Consider the following 21898-nt stretch of genomic DNA (forward strand, 5'->3'; position numbering starts at 1 on the left):
AGTATATAAAGTAGTTCAACCTGCAGCACAACACCTCACAAGTTCTGATCCAATAAGGTGATGTGATTCTGACACAGGATACACATGAGTACTTTTACTTTGGATACTTAAATACTTTGATACCTGAGTAACTTTTTAATGCACTTCTGCTTTTACTTGTCGCAGACGAACGTCTGAGTCCTTCAAGTCTGAAACTGAATTATATCAGTAAACTGAGCCGGCCAGTTATTACAGAGTGTATGTGTGTGTGTGTGTGTGTGTGTGTGTCTGTGTGTGTGTGTGTGTGTAACTTTGAACATAATGTCTGAATTCTTCCACTCAGTGTAATCAGACTCCTCCAGCTGAAGGTTTCCTCAGACAGACTGAAATAATCTGTTAGTCTAATCTGATTAACGCTCCAGAAACATTTCTGTGTAATTATGAAACGTGAATCAGATGTGAGGCGATCATCTCGTCACAGTGAGGCTGAGAGACGTTATCACTACAGCTGTGTCCGTCTGAAGGTTCAGAGGTCACGCTCTCCTCCGTCAGGTTCTCCTCCGTCACATTCTCCTCCGTCACGCTCTCCTCCATCACGCTCTCCTCCGTCACGCTCTCCTCCGTCGCGTTCTCCTCCGTCACGTTCTCCTCCGTCACGCTCTCCTCCGTCAGGTCTCCTCCGTCACGTTCTCCTCCGTCACGTTCTCCTCCGTCACATTCTCCTCCATCACGTTCTCCTCCGTCACGTTCTCCTCCGTCAGGTTCTCTTCCGTCACGTTCTCCTCCGTCACGTTCTCCTCCGTCAGGTTCTCTTCCGTCACGCTCTCCTCCGTCACGCTCTCCTCCGTCACGTTCTCCTCCGTCAGGTTCCCCCTTTCGTCACGCTCTCCTCCGTCACGTTCTCCTCCATCACACTCTCCTCCGTCACGTTCTTGCACGGTGAGCTCCGCCTCTTTGTTCTTCCTGCATGAGACCAGTCCTACAAACAGCCTCGCCTCCTCACTCATCATTGTCTCTGTCACCATCTCAATAGAAGAGTCGTGCTGTCTCAGGTTGCGTCCACCACAGGTCATTTTTGATGGTTCACATGTTCCTCAGGTCGCGTCACAACATGGCTGCTCAGAGTCACAGATGTTTGAGAAACTCTTCAGCTAATTTAAAACCTGATATTTGACCAAATCTACTGGGATCTCTCTCTGAGAACGTAAACACATGAACTGTGGATTCAGACCAGAGCTGTGATGTGGGAACAGTTGAGCCAGGGATCATGTGGTCGGGTTTACTTTATGTTGTATTCTTCTGTCGGGTTTGAATAAAATGTGTTTAATGACCATAAAATGACTGTTTTTGCAAATGGAGTCTGGTGTCTTTCATTCTTCCAGATTCCCCTGAGGGAAACGTTGCAGCCGGTGTCGTCTCACCCAACACTGGACCAGTTTTAAAAACTGTTGTCCCCATTAGTCACTGAGACACTAACACATGTGAGAACAGACTCGGTGAGACACACCAGCGGTCTTCACCTGACAGATTCACTGCTTTCTGTTGTGAGAAGACGCTCATCCATCCTGTGACTTGTCTTCTCCCCCGTGCAGACTTCCTGTCCCGCTCCCACCATGAGTGACATCTACGAGTCAGCGGCCAACTCTCTGGGTCTGTTCAGCAGCCCCTGTCTGACCAAAGTGGAGCTGAGACTCACCTGTAAAGGCATCTCGGACCGAGACGCTCTGTCCAAACCCGACCCGTGCGTCATCCTCAAGATGAAGTCCCACGGGCAGTGGATGGAGGTAGGTCGCCCGCCCGTTCTGGTGCTGTCTGGTAGTTTCTCAGCTGAGCGTGATGAACAGGCCGCGTGGTGCTGCTGTGGATGACTGTGAGGTGTCGCTGCAGGAGGGAGGCCCGACGTAAACAAAGCAGACCAGCAGTGCTGCTGTTCCAGGTCCTGCTGTCTGTTTCTGCTGTGAAGCTGCCTGAATGTTCAGGAGCTGCTCACAGGATCAACGGGAAATCATTGTAGACGGCAGCGACATCCGGCCGCATGTTTTTATATTTAACGATTCTGTTATTTGTTCCTTGTGTTCAATTAACTGACATTTACCTCCTCCAAGGAGCTTTTGTTTTCACCGTTGTGCTGTTGGTTTGTTGGTTTGTTGTCCTGTTGGTTTGTTGGTTTGTTGTCCTGTTGGTTTGTTGGTTTGTTGGTTTGTTGTCCTGTTGGTTTGTTGTCCTGTTGTCCTGTTGGTTTGTTGGTTTGTTGTCCTGTTGGTTTGTTGGTTTGTTGGTTTGTTGTCCTGTTGGTTTGTTGGTTTGTCAGCAGGATTACACAAAAACTCCTAAACAGATTTCCACCAAACCTGGATGGAGGACGAGTCTCAGCCCAGACGAGACGTCATTGACTCAGAAAGTTGAATTGATCGGACGGATCCAGGATGTTTCTCACTTTCTTTGACAGTGTGAGAAACGGGTGTTATGATTCATGAATCTTGATGAACAAAGGCATCAGGTGTATTTAGGTGGCTGGTAGCCATGAGTGAGGACACAAGGGGACTCTTGGGCCTTGGCGGAGGTATGCACTCTACTGAGTGCCATTCTGGTTGTTTTATGTCTGCAGCGGTGTGACTGTGCTGCTGTCTGTGTTGACCAGGACTAATCTCAATGTCAGTCCTGGTTAAATAAATAATAAAAGATAAAGCAACATTAAAGAGCGATGCGAGCAGAGCACATGAGCTCAGACAGCTGCAGCTTTGAGACACTTTACTTGAGCACTTCCATTTTATAATATTTTCTACTTCACCACTAATATTGTGAAGTTTAGAGGAGCTGCAACACCACCGGGAACAAACCACCATGCAGTTAAACTACCCGGCAGTATAGTCAGTTAAATATAGCTAAAGCTTTACCAGCTGCAGCATTAGTGGTGCTTAAACATCGTCAGCATCACTAATATAATATAATGTAATGTAATATCATATCATATCATATCATATAATATAAGATTTTAAAATAAGAACTCGTGCTGCTTCCTGATCTGAGTACTTCCAGTGCTGCTGACTCTGTTGTTTGCAGGAAATGGACGTTTTATCTTCTGATGATTTTTCTTCTTTGTTTTACCTCATTGTTTGTGGAGATAAATGAATTTTAGCCTCTGAGTTGGTTTCCAGCTTCCTGTCACAGTTGATGTTGCTGCTGCTGATCTAAAGGATGTGAGTCTTTTAAATAAAGAGTGTTCAGGTTAAAGTAGCTTCTGTCGTTGAGCAGTGAGCTGCACTGACCCACAGCTGGTTCTGTGTCTTCATGCTGTGTTCAGCTGACGGCCTGAAGCTGAGGTTTACCATCATCAGAGAGTCAGGCTCAGCCATCATCTCCTCCTGATGATATAAAGTCAGGCTCAGCCATCATCTCCTCCTGATGATATAAAGTCAGGCTCAGCCATCATCTCCTCCTGATGATATAAAGTCAGGCTCAGCCATCATCTCCTCCTGAGGATATAAAGTCAGGCTCAGTCATCATCTCCTCCTGATGATATAAAGTCAGGCTCAGTCATCATCTCCTCCTGATGATATAAAGTCAGGCTCAGCCATCATCTCCTCCTGATGATATAAAGTCAGGCTCAGTCATCATCTCCTCCTGATGATATAAAGTCAGGCTCAGTCATCATCTCCTCCTGATGATATAAAGTCAGGCTCAGCCATCATCTCCTCCTGATGATATAAAGTCAGGCTCAGTCATCATCTCCTCCTGATGATATAAAGTCAGGCTCAGCCATCATCTCCTCCTGATGATATAAAGTCAGGCTCAGTCATCATCTCCTCCTGATGATATAAAGTCAGGCTCAGCCATCATCTCCTCCTGATGATATAAAGTCAGGCTCAGCCATCATCTCCTCCTGATGATATAAAGTCAGGCTCAGCCATCATCTCCTCCTGATGACATAAAGTCAGGCTCAGCCATCATCTCCTCCTGATGATATAAAGTCAGGCTCAGCCATCATCTCCTCCTGATGATATAAAGTCAGGTGAAGTCTCGTAGTCCACAGAACATTTCTGGAGCTTCACAGTAAAACAGAGTTGCAGCGTTCTGCTGAACAGCTGAAGCAGCTGGAGATGATTTAAACGTCAGATGTCTCCATGCAGCTCGTCTGCTGTGATCCAATGACGTTTTTCCATCAGATCTGCTGGCCTGGCTCTGCTCGGTTTGACTCGCTGTTGCAGCCCGCTAACAAAGCAGCTCCGCTAATTCAGTTAAAAACACGTTGACTCCTTCACAATAAAAGCCCCCCGTTATTTAGTAATTTAAAAGCTTTCATTATGAAGCAGCTTAACAGGAAACGTTGTGTTTTCAGCAGCAGGAACTGAACACGACTCCAGAACCAGCTGAACGTGAACACATGAAACAGTGAAACTCAGCAGATGTTTAAAGAACAAACAGGACGAGAGAAACTAAAGAGGTCCAGTCAGAAGCTGCAGACGTCCTGAGAGCTGAACTCTGACTTCCTGTCAGGTTTCCTGCACAGACATGAGTTCAGCATTGATCTGAGGAGGAGACGTGTTTGTTACGTGCGGCTGCAGTCACAAGTCGTCACTTCAGCCCGTTTGGAGGAGGGGCGGCCAGGGCTTGGCACTGCTCCGGAGCAGGTCCATCACCGGCGTGGCTCGGTTTGACTCTGCGCGGCCAAAAGTGGTGCACGTCTCCAGAAAACCCGAGATCCCAAACTGTACTTGAGTAAAAGCATCTAGTTACTTTCCACCACTGGTTTCTGCGCCGGTATGAAATCCAACGGGACATCTTGAGTTTCAGTAACAGATCAGGTTTATGAGGCGACTCTGTACGATATTGAATCACTTCCTGTTGCAGCGCCGTCTGTGCTGCTGCAAACGTTGATTTACTTCCATCAGTGTTGTGTGCAGACCGTCAGTGTGTCGGGACGCCCGCTGCCAACATGCTGTTCTCTCTTTTCTCTACGATGCAACTTTAATGAGCTACCAGGACACGAGGAGGGGGAACGATGAGAGGAAAAATCTGTAGTGTCGAGTACACTGTGAGAAAATAGCAGCTAATCAGAGCTGAGTATTTACATTACACACGCATGAAGACAATCTGCAGCCGAGGAGAGATTCAGCCTCTGCGTCATGATGTGTGAACACAGTTAATGCTTCTGGTTTCAGCACGAAGCTGCTGGAGAGCAAACAGCGCTGCAGCCTCTCAGGAGATTCATCCTGATAAAACACTGAACCTTGTTATATAACAATAATAAACTTACAGCACTTTTCTTAACGCCACAAAGTGTTTTACACTTGCAGATAAAAAGACTAAACAAGACTAAATAAGATCACACGCCACGTGCCGAGAGCTTAAACAACATGAAACATTTTATGGTGAGATTTGAAAGAAGCGAGAGACGTAAAATTATTCACACGTCCAGACGACAAACAAAGTCAATGAAAAGATGCAAATAAACACGCGTTCACGTGTGACATCATCAGGCAGCACGAGTGACGTGAACATGGAGTTCAAAATAAAAATCCTTCAGCGCCACGTGACCGTACGTCACGTCACATAACGACATCTTCGTGATTACGTGAAGGTGAAAGTCTGAGCGGTCTGAATGTTCTCGTTGTCATGGTTTTTATTTTAGATTGATTTAAACAGGATCTTATAGAAAAAACAAGCTCCTGCTGCCACCAGGGGGCGCTCACTGGAGGTCTGTTTTCAGAGGCGCCTGACAACGCTAAAACCAAACCATGGCGGCCATCTTACATGGAGGATGAAAGTGATGAGTTCAGGGGTGATAACATGCTTTCATAACTTCCTGTCTCCTGTTAACCGCGACGTTTCTCCAAACTTTGTTCAAACTCACAGAACGTTGTTTTAAATTCTTGAGAAGATCCCAAAGTTTCCAAAGACAATGAAAAATGTGTCAGGCTGAATACTGGAGAAAGGCCTCGACAGCAGCAGGCACGAATAATGCAGACTGTGGTTCATTGTGTTTAATTAGAAACATGTAAACCTCCCAGGTAATCAGATTACCTCACTGAAAGTGATAATAAGAGTGAAAACACTGCAGATCCTCTGTGGCCTCTCGTCTTCATCCCTCTGCTCTCTGTTAGCAGCCATCTGGAGCTGAACTGTTTGGAAGCTGCTCAGGTTCATTATCGACACGACAGATGATGAAGGAGAAAAGTGACATAATTCTCTGCTGGCTTCTGCTTTTTATTTTGGGATCTGAAGCCCGGAGGAAGAAAACGAGTCCAAACACAGAGTGACTCCACAGAGAGGCTCCTCCGACCAGAACCGTGCTGCTGAGATTCATCACGATCTCGTGAAAATAAAACAAACAGCAGTAATCTCAGCCGGTGGAGTTTACAGAGTTTGGTCTTTTACATACTTATCCAGTTACATTTGACATCCCCTCGTCTGGGACCAGTTTCTTATAAACACCTCCAGAGAGCCTCTGAGCACCAGGAGATCTTCATCAAACCATTCATTAAAATTGTGAAGCGTGCAGCGTATAAAGCAACTCTAAGAAAGTGTCTGAAGCCACGTTCGGTCTGATCAGTACAGAATTATGTGGATTAAATGGTAAAGTGTAAATTCAGTCATTATCTCCTCCCTCCGCCCGCTCCAGACGGGTACATGCTAACACTTTTAGCCTAGCAGCTACAGTGAAGACTTTAATTTTAAACAGGATGTAAATAACGGTCAGTTTTTGGGCGTACTCTTCCTTTAGTCAACACAAGCAGATCTTCTCACCGCCTGTTTGATCGCAGCTGCACTGATTTCTGTCGGTGCACTCTTGTATTGTTGGCTGGCTCCGTGACTTCCTGTGTTTGGGCCCTGATCTCAGTCTTCCAGGTGAACTGTACCGACACTCGTCAGGTTGGATCTGAGCGTCTCACAGCTGGAGACGATGTTAAACTCTCGCCTCACGCTGCCTCCTGTCGAGTCTCGCCTGCTGCAGGATCTTCGTGTATCTCTTTCCTCATGTGAGTTGAATCAGATAATGATTTTGCTGTGGAATAAACCAGTCAACAGCTGATGTGTGTGTTAACAGTCATCAGAGGAGACACAGCCGAGCGATTCTCAGTCAACACGACCTCTGATGGGCTGATTAAAGAGCGAGGGCGCCGCCATTAAAACCCAATCAGCGTCCTCGTTAGCAGATATTGTCACATCAAAGAGATTTTTTTCTCTTCTTCTTTTCATCAGAATGGAGCTGAGCTCAGGGGAACCGCCGGCCCGGAGCTCCTCTGTTTGTTCAGGACAAAAACTCTTTGTTTAACTTTCTCATCAGCTCTGAGAGCTTTTCAGCCTCGTTTAGCTCCGAGTTTTGACTCTTTACAGTCAGTTTATGTTTGATAACGTCCGTTTCTATTATTATTTTATTTATTTATTATCAGCAGCAGCTCTCAGTGATTTGAAGCTTTTCTTCTGTTCTGACTTTGATCAACAGCTTTCAGCATCGCTGGCCTGTTCATCTCTATGAACGGATATCTGCACATGAAATCTGTCGACAAGAGACGAGATCTTTGTATCTGAAGCGTTCTGGTTTCTGTTTGTAGTCGAGTATTACTGACCAATCAGCTTTGAGCGGCTCTGGTCGTGCAGCTGAAGGTCTACATGGCGAGTAGGAGTCGTCCTGATGTACGTGCAGTCGTCTTCACGTCTGTCTTTGTCTCCGGACTTTGGACTGAAGTGGACTTTAAGTGTTGAGTCTCTGGTGCCAGCAGGGATTATAATCTGTGAGACTCTGGTGCCAGCAGGGATTATAATCTGTGAGTCTCTGCTGCAGATCTTAACGCTTCAGCCTCATTCAGGTCCCAGCAGCAAGTCACCAAACTGTAATGTGGCCGTTAATGAAGGATGATGTTTGCTGTCTTTATTACAGCTTCAGCTCTGTGGCCTCCCCTCTCCTCCCCCCTCTCCTCCCCTCTCTCCTCCCCTCTCTCCTCCCCTCTCCTCCCCCCTCTCCTCCCCCCTCTCCTCCCCTCTCTCCTCCCCTCTCCTCCCCTCTCCTTCCCCCTCTCCTCCTCTCTCTCCTCCTCCTCTCTCCTCCCCTCTCTCCTTCCCTCTCCTCCCCTCTCCTCCCCTCTCCTCCCCTCTCTCCTCCTCTCTCCTTCCCCCTCTCCTCCCCTCTCTCCTCCCCTCTCCTCCCCTCTCTCCTCCTCTCTCTCCTCCTCTCTCCTTCCCCCTCTCCTCCCCTCTCTCCTCCCCTCTCCTCCCCTCTCTCCTCCTCTCTCTCCTCCTCTCTCCTTCCCCCTCTCCTCCTCTCTCTCCTCCTCTCTCCTTCCCCCTCTCCTCCCCTCTCTCCTCCCCTCTCCTCCCCTCTCCTCCCCTCTCTCCTCCTCTCTCTCCTCCTCTCTCCTTCCCCCTCTCCTCCCCTCTCTCCTCCTCTCTCTCCTCCTCTCTCCTTCCCCCTCTCCTCCCCTCTCTCCTCCCCTCTCCTCCCCTCTCTCCTCCTCTCTCTCCTCCTCTCTCCTTCCCCCTCTCCTCCCCTCTCTCCTCCCCTCTCCTCCCCTCTCTCCTCCTCTCTCTCCTCCTCTCTCCTTCCCCCTCTCCTCCCCTCTCTCCTCCCCTCTCCTCCCCTCTCTCCTCCTCTCTCTCCTCCTCTCTCCTTCCCCCTCTCCTCCCCTCTCTCCTCCCCTCTCCTCCCCTCTCTCCTCCTCTCTCTCCTCCTCTCTCCTTCCCCCTCTCCTCCCCTCTCTCCTCCCCTCTCCTCCCCTCTCTCCTCCTCTCTCCTTCCCCCTCTCCTCCCCTCTCTCCTCCCCTCTCCTCCCCTCTCTCCTCCTCTCTCTCCTCCTCTCTCCTTCCCCCTCTCCTCCCCTCCCTCCTCCCCTCTCCTCCCCTCTCTCCTCCTCTCTCTCCTCCTCTCTCCTTCCCCCTCTCCTCCCCTCTCTCCTCCCCTCTCCTCCCCTCTCTCCTCCTCTCTCTCCTCCTCTCTCCTTCCCCCTCTCCTCCCCTCTCTCCTCCCCTCTCCTCCCCTCTCTCCTCCTCTCTCTCCTCCTCTCTCCTTCCCCCTCTCCTCCCCTCTCTCCTCCCCTCTCCTCCCCTCTCTCCTCCTCTCTCTCCTCCTCTCTCCTTCCCTCTCTCCTCCCCTCTCTCCTCCCCTCTCCTCCCCTCTCTCCTCCTCTCTCTCCTCCTCTCTCCTTCCCCCTCTCTCCTCCCCTCTCTCCTCCCCTCTCCTCCCCTCTCTCCTTCCCTCTCTCCTCCCCTCTCTCCTTCCCTCTCTCCTCCCCTCTCCTCCTCTCTCTCCTTCCCTCTCTCCTCCCCTCTCTCCTTCCCCCTCTCTCCTCCCCTCTCTCCTTCCCTCTCTCCTCCCCTCTCCTCCCCTCTCTCCTTCCCTCTCTCCTCCCCTCTCTCCTTCCCTCTCTCCTCCCCTCTCCTCCTCTCTCTCCTTCCCTCTCTCCTCCCCTCTCTCCTTCCCCCTCTCTCCTCCCCTCTCTCCTCCTCTGCGCTCTCTTCAGCTTCTCACATTTTCTTTTAACTGATCTCTTTATTCATTAAAATCTTTGTTTTCTCTCAAGCGTTTCAGCTGCATTCAGTCGGCCGTCAGGTGTTAAGTTGAGTATTCACAGAGTCATCTGGACTGATCTGCACAACAACTTTACTGAAATCCTGTCACAGAACTGTTCTTGTGTTCTGGTTCTGTTTAGGCACACACACCACCTGTTTTGGTCTAACATACCTGGTTCTGTCTCCACAAACACGGCTGGAAAATGTCCCCATATCTCGTTAAAAATATCCGGTGGTTTCACACTTGTCGAAGCTCTGGGTGCACCCTGATCGCCTGGTGAACCGGTTCTCTGTGAATTGGACCGTACAGCCATGTGAAGATGTCAAACCCAACACGTTCAGTTCAACCATGAACTGTGTAGAAGAACTGAACAGAACACTTCACCAGCAGTTGACAGATTACTCGTCCCAGTGAGCTCAAACCAGGACGTCAGTAATGCAGTTACAACATCAACGTGTCACAAAACACACACTTTTATCATTATTTGGTCATTTTTATGTTGAAGGACAGACGGTAGTGACGCATGTGAAGGTGTTTCTCCGAAGTCTTTTTGCACTGGCAGGTGAAATGTGGTGTAAATGTAACTATGGAGCCATCCAGGCTGTGAGCTGCTGACAAAAGCCTCCAGGACATCGTTATAGCAGCACTTTAGTACATCAGTGTGAAATAAAACATTTGCGCCTACATTTTTTCTGAAATAAAGTCCTGTGAGGGAAACTGGACTGACTTCAGCTCTCTGTCCAAGGTATTTAAGTTACTGGAGCAACAGCTGGAGGAAGTGAAGCCTGTTGGTGACGTCGTTTCAGTGTCATCGAACTGAAGAAAGAAACGTCTGAACGATAATAAAGCATGAAGCTTTAAACGTGTTACATCTGTTATAAAACTCAACTCTGTTTTCATTTTGGATTTGTGTGTGTGTGTGTGTGTGTGTGTGTGTGTGTGTGTGTGTGTGTGTGTGTGAGATCCGGTCAGACCTGGTTTCTGTTGCCCCACTTTATGTTTCCCAGAGTATTTTTAGCCGTTAGCTTGATGGTTGAAAGCAGTGGAAGCGTCCACACGGACACACACTCCTCTCTTCCTCTTCTTCTCCTCCCTCATCGTCTCTCTTTCTCTGCAGCTGTGGTCTGTTTTTATTTTCCTCTCGTCCCACTTTCATCGTCACTTTTACTTTTATTCTTCACTCTCAGCAGGAGGTTGAAGTTTCAGACCTGTTTCGTGTCTTTAAATGTGTCATGAATGTGATGAGATGAAGTGACGGGAAGGTAGAGTTCAGACAGGATGCTGACATGTTTCTCTTCTCCCGGTGTCACATCAGAAGGATTATGTTTTGTTATCTGAACAGATTTAGATTAAGAAGAGACTCAGTGTTTCAGGACGGACCCAGTTTGTCAGTTTAAAGTTTTATTGGATCAAACATTGATCAGTTTAGAAGTTAAAACTTGTGCAGCATGAACAACTGACGCTGTGGAAAATAACCTTGTATTCAACTTTATACTTTTACTCCACTACGTTTATTTAAAGTCGAAATATGATGCTCATTTTCAGGTTTGTATCAGGTTTATGCTCTATTACTCAAAAACCTCAGTGTCCTCATACTGTCCAGTGCTGCAGCACCTCTATTCATCCTCCGTCTGAGACGCTGTTTACGCTCCTGTCTCTTTAAGACCCGCCTCTCGAAAAGCCCGGTCCACTCTGATTGGTCAGCTCACTCAGGCCTGAGCAGGCATCGTTCACCACGTATCCAGCTAGCTCTGTCTGTCTTTAGCTTCCAGTTAGCTTCACTTCCACCGTGAACGTCACCTCATGTCAGAGAAGGAATATGATGCGTATCAGCCTCGGCCTCGCTGCCCAGCGGGATGCTAACGTTGCAGCTCTTAAAAAATCATCTTTACAAATACATGCAGCATGTTTGATCGAGCTCAAGGATTCATGAACAGAAAGATGAGTAGAAATAAAGATCTGAGATCAGTCGAGTCGTTCTGCCTCCAGCTGTCCTGACGTCAGGCCGACCTTCATAAAATATCTCAAAATCCTTGAGATGTCCAAAAGATGTGTCTGTGCTCGTTGTGTTTCCACGTCTATTCTTCTCTCTCTCAGTGAATTATGGCTCCCGCATCCTTTCATGAAACATATTTGTGCAGAGAGCTGAAGGACAAATGTTTCACATCAGAACTGTAGTTTAAAACAAAAGAAACTTCATTAAAGATCTAATTAATATAATAAACAGAGTTGTTGTTAAGTGTAACTTTAACTATGAATGTTCACACCTCACTGCAGATTTTCACACAACTCCCACAATCCTCTTAAACTCACACAGAAATATATAGATGTGCTGTTTACAGAGTCTTTTTTAAAAGATGTGATTTGTTGTGGTGTTGCAGCTTCATGAGAGGAGCTGTGAACAGAAGAGAGGAACAACAACATTCATTGTGCTTCTGTGTTTGCTGACTGAATGGTGATCGTGGATGGAAACTGAAACAGATCTGAGATCAGATAATGAAACAGCTGCTGCGAGACAAACTCCTCTTCTTCTGATGGACGGCACATTAAAGTGTTGTTGTCTCTGAACGCCTCGCAGCAGCTGCTTTGCACTCTCTGGGTTTGGACTGAGTGTGAGTGTTTCTTCAGTCTGTTATTAATGTTGTTGATTTGGGAGTTGCAGTTATCATCCTGTTGTACTCACACAAACACCGTCCCACTGGAGCGATTGTGTGACGACTCAAAGTCCAATATTCTGTCTTTTAGCCTCCAACAGCTCCCGAGGGAAATATCTGTCTCTTTAGCTGCTGAGCGCTTCACGATGTTCACCGGGCAGTCTCTAACTGTGTGTGTCTGCTGTTTGCTGCCGAGCAGGTCGCGTACACAAAATGTTTTACAGCTTTTTTTATGAGAACCACGCTGTTAGAGAACCAGACAGGAAGTGTGCCCCAAAACTAGGAGCTAAAACAGACTTAAAAGCTGAAAAGAGCTGCAGAGATAAAGATGATTTATTGAGAGTTTGTGACCACAAGCGAAAACCTTTCACATTACAGAGACAAAACTGTAAATCCATCACCTGCTCCCTCCATGCTGATGAAAGTCAGGTTGATCTCTGTGATCACAGCAGACGAGCTGCATGGAGACACCTGATGTTTAAATCATCTCCAGCTGCTTCAGCTGTTCAGCAGAACGCTGCAACTCTGTTTTACTGTGAAGCTCCAGAAATGTTCTGTGGACTACAAACGGATCCTTTAGACATCGATAAGTTCTGCTTCAGGCTGTGAGGATGACGATCTAATTATCTTGTTATCTTGAACACAACTTTCAGATGTGTTTGTCCGTATGCTGGGCGGAGGCAGGAAACAGGTCTGTTGTGCTCGGTGTGTTTGTCTGCTCGTGTTCTCTGTCAGCAGCTTGTGTTTCTTCAGAACAATCAAACGGTCTTTTTATGATCCGTTCAACGAGCCGTTTTCCGTCCGTCCTGTTGTTGTTGAGTGTGAAGCTGCTCGTTGCTTCAGACTGAGCCGGGCTCTCCGGACCTGAAGCCTGCAGCTCCGGCCAGTCTGACACGGACACATGTTCAGAAACACAGCAGACTCAGGATTTAAGTACAAAATACAAACTTACTGCTCTAACTGTAAATTTGAGGTACTTCTACTTCAGTCTTCATGTTTCTTTGCTCTGACTTCATCTCAGAGGGAAATATTGTTCTTCGAGTGAAGAATAAGTGTGAATATCACTGGTGGAAGACTTCATAGAATATGTTGTGTTATATGCAACATCACAGCACACAAACAACAAATATTGAGTATTTAAATACATTATGTCTCGTTACTGCTTCAGTTATTACAGGCAGCAGGTCAAACTGGGTGAACCTGCAGGAGGACTTCCTGTTTCCAACTGGCAGATTTCTTCTTCTGTGTCTCTGTGTTTCCTGTTGGACGTCTTCCAACACAAACACAAACACAAACGTATAAAACTCTGTAAATATTGAGGGAGACGTGCAGCAGGGTCAGTGGGAGGATCGGTCGGACGTCCTCTCACACTCAGTGTTGGATTTGTTTTCAGCTGATTCAGACGAACTTTAAGGATCCAATTAAAGTGACTGTACAGAACCGGTGTGAGGAGCTCCAGCCTGAGCACCATCTGTCTGCTAACTCTGATGACGGTCGAGCAGCCGGTTGGCTGCGTGCAGCTTCTCAGCAGCTCAGAGCTGGTTTAGATCTCGAGCAGTTTTACTTCACAGAACTTACTTTTCTTTCTGGACTTTTAGGGTTTTTTGTTCTGATCATGTGTCACAAACAAACACAGGAAACACAGCTCATCATGTTTCCTCTTTCTGTTTCTTCTATGCAAAGTTGTGAGCTGAATTACCCACCATGTCGTGTCCTGCGTGTCTCCTGCAGGTGGACCGGACCGAGGTGATCCGCAGCTGTGTGAACCCCACCTACTCCAAGGTTTTCACCTTGGACTTTTATTTTGAAGAGGTGCAGCGTCTGCGCTTCGAGCTGTACGACATCAACAACAGCAGCCACAACGGCCTGAAGGAGGCCGACTTCCTGGGCTCAGTGGAGTGCACGCTGGGACAGGTGAGTCACCTGGACACACCTGGACACACCTGGACACACCTGAAACACACCAGGAACACACCTGAAACACCTCATGGTGCTGCAGATGTGTTGGTGTTATTCAGAGCTGCTTGTGGAGTTTGACTTTTGTCTCCCTCTCTCCCCTTCAGCTCTTGATTAGTTGTTGACTGTCAGAGTAACTCACCCAGTATTTCTATAATGAATATGTAATTAAAGAAAAGTCGTAGTTTTCTGATGTCGGCTTGTTAAATGTGAATATTTTCAGTAAACTGAAGATCTTTGGGTTGAGGACAAAACAAGAAACAACAGTTTGATCGATCAAGAAAAAGATTCACAGATTAATGGAAAATGATTATAATCGTGAGTTGCAGCTCTCGATCAGCGATGTGTGAACTCGCTTGTCTTGAATCTTAACGTCTGTTTAATTACATGTGGAAGTCTGCAGGTTCAAAGACGGGACCTTTATTTCCTGTCCTCAAAGAAGATGTTTGATTCTTTCATTCTTCTTCTGGTATTAAAATCAGTCAACAGATATCATAAACAGTGAATCCACGACAGTAAACAAGTGTGTGTGTGTGTGTGTGTGTGTGTGTGTGTGTGTGTGTGTGTGTGTGTGTGTGTGTGTGTGTGATTGATGTCCGTCAGCCTGAAGCTTCCTCTGACTGATCACAACTTCAAACACACTGAAACCAGGAAACAGAAAAGACTTCTTTCTGTTTCTTCTTCGGCAGCTGAAAAGCTAATTGTTGAAAATATTGATGTGACAGCCGAACATAAAACATAAAAACACCCTCAGAGGCTCCGCTGCAGCCTGAAGAGACGATCATAACCTGAGAATATTCTGCTGACACTATCGTGTTCATCACTGAAGCTGTCTGATGACGAACACTATCACAATATTCACAACAAAGATGAAAATACAAAACTGACAGCAGAAAACTAAAACACTCATTATTCTTCTCTAAGCCTTCAAAGTTTCTTGGATTTCTTAAATGAGAGATTTTTCTGAAAGCTTCTGGTGATAAAATCATGATAACTGACAACACAGAAACTGTAAGAAGGTTTTCATGGAGATAAAGAGTCTGAAGTCAGGCGTCTAATTAACAATCAAACATTTTATATCTGTATTAGGACAGTCAGATAACGATGAGCTCAGAGGTCAGTCTGTAGTTGTTATTTTTATGGTCGTCCATCTTTTTTAATACTTTCTGACTTCCTGTCAGCTCCTTGAACAGAGGATAGTTACTAGATGTAACTCCAGCTCTATGAGTCTGTGCATGAAGCTAAGCTAACATCAGCTTAGCAGCGTTGCTAACCTGACTATAAAAAGACGTCATAACAATAAAGCTCAGCGAATAAACCGAGTCAGAACGTGTACAGTGACCAAAGTTAAGCAGTCCTGTGTTAACTGTGTCCGTTGCTAAGCTATGTTAGCATTCCCAGTCCATGAAGGGAGAGGCTTCTTCAGTGTGCTGCTTTGATTCGGTTCTGTCGGTTGTGGATGAGGCAGACTCTCTGTCGGTGGTGTGTTCAGAGGCTTCACGTCGCTCCTGTAAGAAAGAAATCTGTGTGTCACAACGCTGGACAGAGCCACCGCGACGTCACCCACAGTTATCTCAAGAGCCAGAATGAAGCTCAAAGCGGGCGGTACCGGCTGTCACCATCTTGACTCCATCTGACACCCAGCTGATCAGAAGAGGGCAAAGAGGTGGAGCTGAAGCGAGCCTAGCTAGCTCATGCTAATCTGTGTTGATGAATGAACAGAAGCACATTTAGCCTCAAAACAAACAGATTACTTACGTACGTTAGCAACAAACAGCACAGCGGGTGTGTGTGTGTGTCTGTTATCTCTGTAGTTCATCAACTAAACTACATTTCCCTCCATTCAGCGGTCAAATAAAGAATTACAGAACATTTCTGTGGGTTTTGTTGCTGCAGAGAATGAAGATAAATCCACTTTTTAATGCCACAAGTTTAACTACCAACTGTCTCCTCCACAGCTCTCCGGCTCCAGCAGCTGTCTGCAGGTTAACACTAACAGAGTCGCTCATTAATCCCAAACAGCGGCCTCGTTCCCTCCACTCCGGTCTGTGAGTCCAATTAACACACAGAAACACAGATTATGTCCTGATATCTGGATTAAAAATTCTTCAAACAGCACAAACACGGCCGACAGGTGAGGAGCAGCGACTGAGCTCTCTGAGGTGCAGCGACTAGCTAAACCACGAACAAATGAATGTGTGGAGTTGAACCACCAAACAGTCAGGAGGAAATATCAGTCGGGGACTATTTTCAGCGATGGATTAATCCACATTTGGTGCTGTAGTGAGTGTTTGTGGCAGCAGGACGGTGTGTGTGGGAGTCCAGATAAACTCCTGTGTGTGTGTGTGTGTGTGTGTGTGTGTGTGTGTGTGTGTGTGTTTGTGTGTGTGTGTGTGTGTGTGTGTGTTCATGGCTCACTGATGAGTTTTGATGGAGGGAGAAGATAATGAGGCTGTGGGACACTGTACCTGTCAGGAGAATCATTCACTGCTGGTTTGAGTTTGAACATGAAGAAAATATTATGGGGCGGCCGTAGCTCAGCGGGTAGAGCAGGTAACTAGCGATCAGAAGGTCGCTGGTTCAAATCCCGGCTCCCCTGGGCTGAACTGAGCCACATGCTGAAGTATCCTTGAGCAAGATACTGAACCCCAAAATTGCTCCTGATGTGCAGATGGCACCTTAAGTGGCAGCCTCTGCCATCAGAAAGGGCCCTGTGATGAGCTAACATCCCCGCGACCCTCACGGAAAAAGCGGCATAAATATTTAATATGAGCAGAATTAAAGATGATGTTTGGTTCCTGTGTTTGTGCTGACTCACAGAATTAATCAATAAAATCATTTCATTTGATCATTAGAATAAGAAGAACAGATAAATGTCCACAGATTTGTTCTCTGGACGGTTGAAGCTGCTGCTGAGCAGCGAGGAGGAAACAAACACAGATTCTCCATCTGCTGCCGGCCGGCTCGTTATAAACCGAAGCTAAAGTCTGCAAAACGAGGATTTCCTGCTGACTGTCAAACTGTGCTGGAAGAGTTTTAACATGCAGAGCCGAAGACGAGGAGCTAAATCTGTGATGAAACAATCGGCTCAGATGACGGCTGGAGACTCGAGCCGGGGAAAAACCTCCTCTTCCTCCTCGTCTTCATCTCCTCGTCTCCGTCTCTGCCAGCAGCGTCGCTCGCTTCGGCTGCCAGCTCCTCCACCGGCCAGATGGCTGAGAGAGCGACGGAGGTTTCTGTGAACAGAAACACTCAGAAACCCTGAGAAGATACTGGCATGGAGGAGCGGCGAGAGGGGCGGGGCTTCAGCCCAACAGCTTCCTGCTGACGCTGCAGGTTTGAGTTTCAGCACAGCGAGAAGACAGAAACTGGTTCACAAAACAGACGCTGCAAGAAGCTGAACCAGAACCCTGTTTGATGTGTACACAAGGAGAGATGTTTTACTGAATCAGGAGTTTGACTGCAGGACGTGTAATGTAATATCTTTATAGTGTGGTGATGGTGCTTACTTTGTTTACCTCCTCACCTGCAGCTCTGACGACCTGAAACACTTTGTTGTTTAACTTCATGTTCTGTTTATTTCCAGAGCAACACAACAGAAACTGTGTTTGTGAGCACACCTGTGGATTAACCTGGACTCTGTGTGTGTGTGTGTGTGTGTGTGTGTGTGTGTGTGTCCAGATCATCTCTCAGAGGAAACTGTCCAAAGCTCTGCTGAGACCCGGCGGCACCGTGGGGAAGGCCATCATCACGGTGAGCTGCACCTCCTTGTCCTCCTCTCTGATCACATCAGGTTTATTTTTCAAATGTCCAATATTTCTGTTTCCTGTGCGTGAAGCTAATCGTCATTAAAGACTCGTTAGGCTGGTCGCTACCAGGACAGTAAGTGTCCACCGTGTCCAATCAGAGCTCAGCTTGATCGGGTCTATTCGGGGACAGCGGAGATGAATAAACTCTGTCCAGGCTGCTGAAGACTTCAGCAGTGACACAACCAGCAGGGACACGTGCAGTGTGTACAGAAGGACATCACATAGCACCGAGTTTACTGCTGACTGGGAATGATCCTGATTCAGTCAAGTCAAAGGTCACCAAAGCTAACAGCCACGGCACGTCACGCCACGCCACGTCACGCCACGCCACGCCACGCCACGCCACGCCACGCCACGCCACGCCACGCCACGCCACGCCACGCCACGCCACGTCACGCCACGCCACGCCACGCCACGTCACGTCACGCCACGCCACGCCACGCCACGCCACGCCACGTCACGCCACGCCACGCCACGCCACGCCACGTCACGCCACGCCACGCCACGCCACGCCACGCCACGCCACGCCACGCCACGTCACGCCACGCCACGCCACGCCACGCCACGCCACGTCACGCCACGCCACGTCACGCCACGCCACGCCACGCCACGCGGGTGGTTCAGTGTGTGTGTGTTTGTCTGTGTGTGTGTGTGTTAGTGTGTGAGCATTAGACTGTCAGCCTCCATCAGGCAGGAAGCAGATTTTCAGTGGTTCTGTGGTTCTTCCACCGGGCTCTTGTGTGTGTGTTTGTCATCTCAGTGTTGTGTGTGTGTTTGTGGTCTCAGTGTTGTGTGTGTGTGGTCTCAGTGTTGTGTGTGTGTGGTCTCAGTGTTGTGTGTGTGTGGTCTCAGTGTTGTGTGTGTGTGGTCTCAGTGTTGTGTGTGTGTGGTCTCAGTGTTGTGTGTGTGTGGTCTCAGTGTTGTGTGTGTGTGGTCTCAGTGTTGTGTGTGTGTGTGGTCTCAGTGTTGTGTGTGTTTGTGGTCTCAGTGTTGTGTGTCTCCCTCGGGTGGTTTCAGTCTGTTTACATGATAACAAACGAACTGAATATATGAGCGTTATCATGGAGCGCTGCAGGCTGATCTGAGAGCTGTTGTTAATGTGAACATTATTAGTTGGAGGTGTCGTGTTGCTGTCAGGTGTAAATGTGTCGATGCTTCAGGGGGAAAGAGACGAAGAAACAGGAAGTGATGTTTTAATGAAACGATCAAACCTTCAGACTCTCCAGCACCTCAGACGTTCAGGGACGATCACTGATGATGATGACTCACTGATTCGCTGAGGAAGCGTGAGGAAGCGTGAGGAAGTGTGAGGAAGTGTGAGGAGGCATGAGGAAGTGTGAAGAAGAGTGAGGAAGTGTGAAGAAGCGTGAGGAAGCGTGAGGAAGCGTGAGGAAGTGTGAGGAAGCGTGAGGAAGTGTGAAGAAGAGTGAGGAAGAGTGAGGAAGCGCGAGGAAGCGCGAGGAAGCGCGAGGAGGCGCGAGGAAGCGTGAAGAAGTGTGAGGAAGTGTGAAGAAGAGTGAAGAAGTGTGAGGAAGCGTGAGGAAGTGTGAAGAAGTGTGAAGAAGTGTGAGGAAGCGTGAGGAAGTGTGAGGAAGTGTGAGGAAGCGTGAGGAAGTGTGAAGAAGAGTGAAGAAGTGTGAGGAAGCGTGAGGAAGCGTGAGGAAGCGTGAGGAAGTGTGAAGAAGAGTGAAGAAGAGTGAGGAAGCGTGAGGAAGTGTGAAGAAGAGTGAAGAAGCGTGAGGAAGCGTGAGGAAGTGTGAAGAAGAGTGAGGAAGCGCGAGGAAGCGCGAGGAGGCGCGAGGAAGCGTGAGGAAGCGTGAGGAAGCGCGAAGAAGCGTGCGTCTACTGATGGACGAGAAGCTCGTGACAGTCGGCGTGTAAAAGTGAATGAATGGCGCCGTCCTCAGCTGAGCTCTAACGTTAGCTAGCTTAGTTAGCTTACTTAGCTAGCCTCTCGTCCATGAATGGATGCAGACTTACTTGGGGTGAACTGTCCCTTTAAGGTAACTGTTTGGACTGATCTGATGGTGGTGGAGAGTAACTAAGTACGTTTACTCAAGTACAATACTTAAGTACAGTTTTGAGGTACTTCTACTGAGTATATAGTACATTTTATGGTACTTTATACTTCTACTCCACTATACTTATAATCCAATAATTTCACATACAGTTCACATCATCCTGAATATTAAGTACTTTACTTTTTAAGTATATTTTGATGCTAATACTTTTGTACTTTTACATGTAATAGAGTACTTAATACTGAGGTTTTACTACTTTTAATGAAGACAAAGTTTTTCTTCCTCTGCTGCTGTTGAAGGTTGTGATGTTTGATCTGAATATTCAGTGTGTGTGTGTGTGTGTGTGTGTGTGTGTGTGTGTGTGTGTGTGTGTGTGTGTGTGTTTGCAGATCACAGCAGAGGAGCTGACGGGGAACGACGACTACATTGAACTCTCCTTCAGCGCCAGGAAACTAGACGACAAGGTAACAGCTGTGTGTGTGTGTGTGTGTGTGTGTGTGTGTGTGTTGTCTTACCATCTGGTTGTATTTTCAAAGACATTAACGTCCACATTTACTACAGCAAACATAATTCTGTGTTAATCAGTCAGTATAAACATTGTTTGTCTCAGTCGATTGTTTTCCATTAAAAGTGTGTGTCTGTGTGTGTGTGTGTGTGTGTGTGTGTGTGTGTGTTTTCAGGACTTCTTCAGTAAATCTGACCCGTTCCTGGAGATCTACAGGCTGAACGATGACGCCACGCTGCAGCTCGTCTACAGGACCGAGGTACAGACACAAACAACATGTTCTGAACGACTGAACCGGGTTTGGGCTGAAGAGTAACAGCTGTATAAGTTTATTGGTTGTGTATGACGTAAACTAAAATAAGCTGAACACCAGCGTGCCTCCTGGATATTAACGTGTCTGGTTCCTGAAGTTTGTGTTCATTGAGTCTATATTTGATAAGAGTTGATGTTTTGTTCTGGTGAAATTTGGATCCAGTTTAAATTCTTCTTCATTTATTGATCAGATTTCAGTTTCTGCTGCTTGAAATATCTCAGTTTATTTGATCTGTTTATTTGTTGGTTGGATTTATTGTCCCGGGTCCATTTGTTGTTTGCATGATTAAACAAAAACTACTGAACAGATTTCCACCAGAATTTGGTGCTGATCCAGATAAAGAGACTTTCTTTAACATCGTGTTTTTCAACATTGTCATTAATGTCTCCGGGAATAATTTATGGATCTCAGTTAAAAAAAAGCTCCTCAGCTGGGTTTGACTCCCGACGCTCTCAAATTTAATCTCAGATTTTAAATCCTCTCTCTCTGTCTCAGACTGTGATGAATAATCTGAACCCGGTTTGGAAAACCTTCAAAGTTTCTCTCAACTCGCTCTGCAGTGGAGACCATGAACGCAAGCTGCAGGTACACACACACACACACACACACACACACACACACACACACACACACACACACACACACACACACACACACACTCACTCTGTGTCTCTTGTGTCAGTCGATGGACGTTGTGGCTCCAGTCTAAATGTGGACGTCTGATTGGCTGCAGCAGGTCAAGCTGGTGTATGAACGTTGCCGGCTGCTGTTTCATGACACACAGTGATGATCGTGGTCGCAGTGTAGAAGTACCAACTATTTAAATAAAAACAAATATTAAGGATTTCCAAAACCTTGTACAAAGAGACGAGATTTAAACGTGACTTTATAGACTTTAGACTTTTATTCATCCCACAACGGGGAAATTCACTTGTGACAGTAGCAGGTAGACAGACATGCAACAGGTACAAGGGACATTAAACAAGTAGACTTAAAAATACTGAAAATGATTTAGACAAGAGAAAGAAAATATAAATATGTAAAAAAAAAAAAAAATGGTATTATTGCACAGGATAATTGCACAAGATGGCGGCCGTAGAAGTGGTAAGAAGGTGCTTATGGTGCTTATGGTGCTACAGTAAGAGTGTTGGTG

The 21898-nt window shown here is 47.0% G+C and overlaps 1 protein-coding gene across 1 annotated transcript in view; it reads left to right on the forward strand.

Moving 5' to 3' along the window:
* The first annotated feature begins 1592 nt into the window (after positions 1-1592).
* The window catches only part of cpne4a (copine IVa), a 51541-nt gene continuing 31235 nt past the window's right edge, over positions 1593-21898 (forward strand). Inside the window, exons 1-6 of the mRNA XM_073485330.1 lie at positions 1593-1763; positions 13873-14055; positions 17779-17850; positions 20317-20391; positions 20608-20691; positions 21241-21330. Of these exons, the coding sequence (XP_073341431.1) occupies positions 1593-1763; positions 13873-14055; positions 17779-17850; positions 20317-20391; positions 20608-20691; positions 21241-21330 (675 nt within the window). The remainder of the gene's footprint in view (positions 1764-13872; positions 14056-17778; positions 17851-20316; positions 20392-20607; positions 20692-21240; positions 21331-21898) is intronic.

Source organism: Pagrus major, chromosome 17 (genome assembly GCF_040436345.1).
Source record: "Pagrus major chromosome 17, Pma_NU_1.0".
Classification (NCBI taxonomy): domain Eukaryota; kingdom Metazoa; phylum Chordata; class Actinopteri; order Spariformes; family Sparidae; genus Pagrus; species Pagrus major.